Source organism: Maniola jurtina, chromosome 25, assembly GCF_905333055.1.
Source record: "Maniola jurtina chromosome 25, ilManJurt1.1, whole genome shotgun sequence".
NCBI classification, from domain to species: domain Eukaryota; kingdom Metazoa; phylum Arthropoda; class Insecta; order Lepidoptera; family Nymphalidae; genus Maniola; species Maniola jurtina.
Window position 1 is genome coordinate 3,460,545 of NC_060053.1, and position 5,191 is coordinate 3,465,735.

The window sequence follows — 5,191 nt, forward strand, 5'->3', positions numbered from 1 at the left end:
CTTAAAAAATAATTCCATGTATAAACATGAATGAAAACTGCTTATTTTGATGTGGTTCAATCTGTGGTATCTATGTTACTAGAGTAGAAGACAGTAATCGATCTAATGTTAGTATCATTATCGGAATAATGCCTAGTTAGCAAGTTTTAATGGATGTTCTGGTCATCATCTTTTACAGTTTGCTCCACATGGAATTCCTAAAAACGTGATTGACGTTGTTAAGAGAGCTCTCTCCGTCACTCGCTTCATACAATCGTAGTTCCAATTTCATTTGAATATTAAGCAACCAAAGTCCATGAGATTTTGCAGACATATTCTAGAAACTCATATATGTGTCTGTGGTGTTTTAGATTTTTCTAAAAATATGTAAGTAGTTTTAAAATTACAGGGGCTCAAAGATTTGTATTAAGACCGCGTAACTTTGAAACCGAATATTTTAACAGAAATCTGGAAAACCACAGACATAGATATTTCTAGAATATGTCTGCAAAATTTCATGGACTTTGGTTGCTTAATATTCAAATGAAATTGGAACTACGATTGTATGAAACGAGTGACGGAGAAAGCCCTGTTAATGTGCGTAAAAATTAATCACCATAAACTGAAATATAGCAAAATACACACCACATTAGAGTCAATGTGAATAATAATAGAAATATTTATTTTCAATCTTAATTTGCGGTACAAAAGATACATTTTTCAACTACCTATAATTTTTACGTATTTAATGTCACTGTTTTAGAAATTGTTTACGCCTGGCCATTTTATTTACTGTGGCAAATTGATTTCGTTTTTCCAATACGCCATTGCAAGTAGTTCATGTAAATAGATTTTATTATTGCTACTTAATCAAATCAATTCATAATCAGTCGGTGTTGTAAACACCTTGCAGTTGAAAGCTTTTTCGAATATGATAAAGTTAATTATTTGATATAATGAATAGGATGTTAGTGTTTTTGAACCTTTTCGTTATTTCAATATCTATAGCGAGACAAATAGACGTAAGTTAAATCTTATTTTATCTTTCTTCTTAGGTATAGCGAAAAGACAGACATCTTTTATGCAAGCACGTTTCTTTTCAATAGAAAATTCAGGTTTTCAAGCACAGCCTACTGAATTAATCAAAAAAACCGGCCAAGTGCGAGTCAGACTCGCGCACTGAGGGTTCCGTACTCGGGTAATTTTCCGACATTTTGCACGATAAATCAAAAACTATCATGTACAAAAATAAATAAAAATCTATTTTAGAATGTACTAGTAAAGCCCTTTCATGTGATACCCCATTTGGTATAGTTATCTTACTTTGAAAATTGTAACATATTTTAATATTTTTTTTTAATGATGCGAGCACAAATTGGTGGTTTTCAGATTTATTCCTGTAGTTGTACTATAAGACTTACCTACCTGCCAAATTTCATGATTCTAGGTCAACGGGAAGTACCCTATAGGTTTCTTGACAGACACGACGGACAGACAGACAGACAGACACACAGACAGACAAACAGACAGACAGACAGACAACAAAGTGATCCTATAAGGGTTCCGTTTTTCTTTTTGAGGTACGGAACCCTAAAAAATAATTCTGTGACAATTTAAACACAAATTTAATTGATTAATTTTACAGGACACTACAATAACAAATATTGAATATGCAAATTATAAAATTGACCATCAAACTCTGCGGATTCCTGATGAAACTGATGATGTTTTCTCGGTTTTACTCAAAAAAGACGATGTTATAAGCACTAGTGATTTGAATAAAATATATAGCTCTTTAGAAAACATACTTGCTAAAACACGATATTTAAAAGATGAAACAGATAATGAAGGATTAGAAAAAGCAGATTCAAAACAAGAGAGTCGTGCTGCTAATCCAGAGTTAATCAATAAAAAATATGTTGAATCTGAAGAAAGAAGTGAGACTTCAAAAGCAGCAGAAATTGAAACTAGAGATGAGAAGAAAGTAGAAAGTAAACCATCACGAAGAAGTAGTGCCACAGCTAAAATACATGATGAATCTAAAATGACTGAGCACGAAACAAAAAGTGATGCTGCTGCTAAAACAGTAGGAGAATCTAAATCTGCTACAAAAGAGGAAAGTAAAAAAGGAGAAAGTAGAAGTGCTACTGCTAAAGCAGTTGGTGAATCGAAAGATGCTATGAAAGAAACTGAAACAGTAGAAATAACTAGTGAGTTAAATGACTTGGAAAAAACTACGACACCATTTAGAAGGGCAATCAAAGATGCAGATTATTTACAAAATGAGGAAGACGAAATTAAAGACGAAATTGCCTCTGATGAAGATTCTGATAGGAAAGGTCATAACCTTTCTTATCAGATTCCTAAGCCTATAAATGATGAATCAAATTCGTCTTGGGATTTGTTTGACGACGTACCTGTTACAGGAAGTATGAAGTTGCAGCCTAGCAATATAAATATTGAGATCAAAGGAAAAGCTGGGGATGAAATTGTTGAACCCGTAGAAGCAAGAAATGTTCCTGAAACAAAGATAACAGCAAGAAATCATATTTCACATGGTAATGTGTGTTGTATGTATTTCATTACCTCCCATTTTATTAAATTTTTCAAATACTTAGAGTTCACAATTTGGAAAGTAGGCGGATGTTGTTTAGTACAAGTGTAAATTAAAAATTTATAACACCCCCGACAAGTGAAGGTTACAGTAACTAGAAAAGAGCTAATAACTTTCAAACGGCTGAACCGATTTTCTTGGATAATAGCTAAGAACACTCTCGATCAAGCAACCTTTCAAACGAAAAAACTAAATTAAAATCGGTTCATTAGTTTAGGAACTACGATGCCACAGACAGATACACAGAAACACAAAGGCACTAGGGAATGCGGCGTGGTACCTAACTACAGTGTGCTTTAAATAATTATGTCCAACACTGTACACGTTTTTATAGTTCTGATTTATAGCACAAGTAAAGGAATAAATTCGAAAACCGTAAATTTCTAGTCCAATCATTTAAAAAATAATAATTAAAAAGTGTTTAAATTTTCAAAGTAAGAAAACTATACCAAATGGGGTATCATATGAAAGGGCTTTACCTGCACATTCTGAAACATATTTTTGTTTATTTTTATGTATAACAGTTTTTGATTTGTCAAAATGCAAAATGTCGGAAAGTAAACCCCGCTTACGGAACCCTCAGTGCGCGAGTCTGACTCGCACTTGGCCGGTTTTTTTAATAATTTTAAATTTATTAACATTGTGCTTTAATTTCAGATCCTCCAACAACTCCGTTAACACCGCCTCCCCAGTTCCGGAGCACAATTTCAGTTCCACACGCCCATCCAGCCACATTACCCCAACGTCGTTTGATCGTTCCAGGATTTGTAAAAAATCGTCCTCCTGATACAACTGATTTCAGAAGAGTACTAACTCAAGAGGGAAATACTGACATTAATAGAAATATAGAAGACAAACCAATAGTTAACTCTGAAAGTGACGATGTGAATCCAAATGTCGTCTTAGATCCTAATGAGATATCTGAAATACCGCTAGACTCCAGAGACCTCGTAAAAGATTATAATTTTGAAGACCTTTCTAATAAGGCTGAAACACCACATGCAGTAAATGCTAATCCTGTAATTGCCAAATTGATAGAAGCCTCTGAACATCCACAAAGAATTTTTATTCCCAATTTAAATGGAGACAATGTGCAAAAACTACCAAGCGGTTTTTACAGTAATAACATGAATCCTTACAAAAATAATTATTATAATCCAAATATTGGGCATATGCAAAACTATCCAAGGATACCTTACTTAAGGCCAATAATTAACTATGCTGTACCACAAAATTACGGTGCCTTTAAATACGTACCTGGATTTGGATAGCCAAGATATCTATTTTAATTTTAACATACTATTTTTTAAGTGATATGTAAAAATACCACATAAATAAATAACAAGTGTAAATTGAAAATTTATAACACCCCCGACAAGTGAAGGTTACAGTAACTAGAAAATAGCTGATAACTTTCAAACGACTGAACCGATTTTCTTGGATTATAGCTAAGAACATTCTCGATCAAGCCACCTTTCAAACAAAAACAAACTAAGTAAAAATCGGTTCATTAGTTTAGGAACACATGTTACACGTTTTTATAGTTCTGTACCCGAATGGTGCCAACGGGACCCTTCCTATCCATCCATACATCTATCTATCCATCCATTCTGTCTGTCTGTCAGCGGGCTGTATATATTCTTATGAACCGTAATGATAGGTAGAGTCATAGACTTACGAGTTTTTCGCTACGGGTAGAGTTAAAATTTTCAGCAAGTGTGTAATTTGTATTGACACTATGACTTTAACAACACAGTAATAAAAATTTCAAAATGGACACCATGTAAATTAAAAAAAGTACATAATCTTGTACGATGGTACGGAACCCTTGGTGTGCAAATTGGACTCGCACTTGCCCGGTTTTTTTGAATCTATAAAGGTCTACCTAGCTTTGCACTTTCAACTATCAGTTGCGTTAAGGTGCCCACGCACTTGAACTGAACTGCGCGTCGCGGCAGCAGCGCCCCGCACGATATTCTCTCCAGTCGCGACGCGCGTACCGCGTAGCGCATCACTGCCGCGCGTAAGTTCAGCTGCAGTTCAGTTCGAGTGCGTGGGCACCTTTAAAGGCATGGCTATACCTATGCCTGTGTGCATGCCTCATGTTCGCTGGTAATAGCGCATGCATCAAACCATGCCCATGCACGCACGTCAACGCATGCGCTACTTGGTACAATTTATAGACCGTATACCTATGATGCATGTACCTCTCCACAAGTTGAAACGCAAGTTAAAAACGTACCAGTGTTATGTAGTTAGACCATAAAAGTCGTTGTACATTATTAAGATTTTTGCTAAATAAAAGGATGATTGGCTGGTATGCGACAAGGAAGAGTTTTGTCTCCTATTGTATTTTAATAACTCAACAAGATAAAATTATTAGGTATCTAAGTATAATTAATCATCGAGAAGTCGGTGTTTCGAAATATTTTAATTTTACAATGATATACTAGCGAACTTTGTTATTAGAAGATTTCCAACGAACGGCAATTTCAGTTCCAAAAACCTAGAATCCAAAGCATAGTGAAGAAAAAATATGAGAAAAAACGACATTGACAAATGATTGACAATGACAACAAGTTTGACAGGGACGTAATT

The 5,191-nt window shown here is 34.7% G+C and overlaps 1 protein-coding gene across 2 annotated transcripts; it reads left to right on the forward strand.

The window, feature by feature from the left end:
* The first annotated feature begins 830 nt into the window (after window positions 1–830).
* On the forward strand, window positions 831–3,947 carry LOC123878013. Of its 2 annotated transcripts, none has more exons than XM_045925033.1 (3): window positions 831–1,001; window positions 1,625–2,549; window positions 3,251–3,947. In XM_045925033.1, exons 1-3 carry the CDS (start codon window positions 936–938, stop codon window positions 3,862–3,864), a joined length of 1,605 nt encoding a protein of 534 aa, XP_045780989.1. In that variant the 5' UTR covers window positions 831–935; the 3' UTR covers window positions 3,865–3,947. The 2 variants fall into 2 exon arrangements, with proteins under 2 accessions (XP_045780989.1, XP_045780990.1); XM_045925034.1 differs by having other exon boundaries at window positions 1,625–2,537.
* Window positions 3,948–5,191: the final 1,244 nt, after the last annotated feature.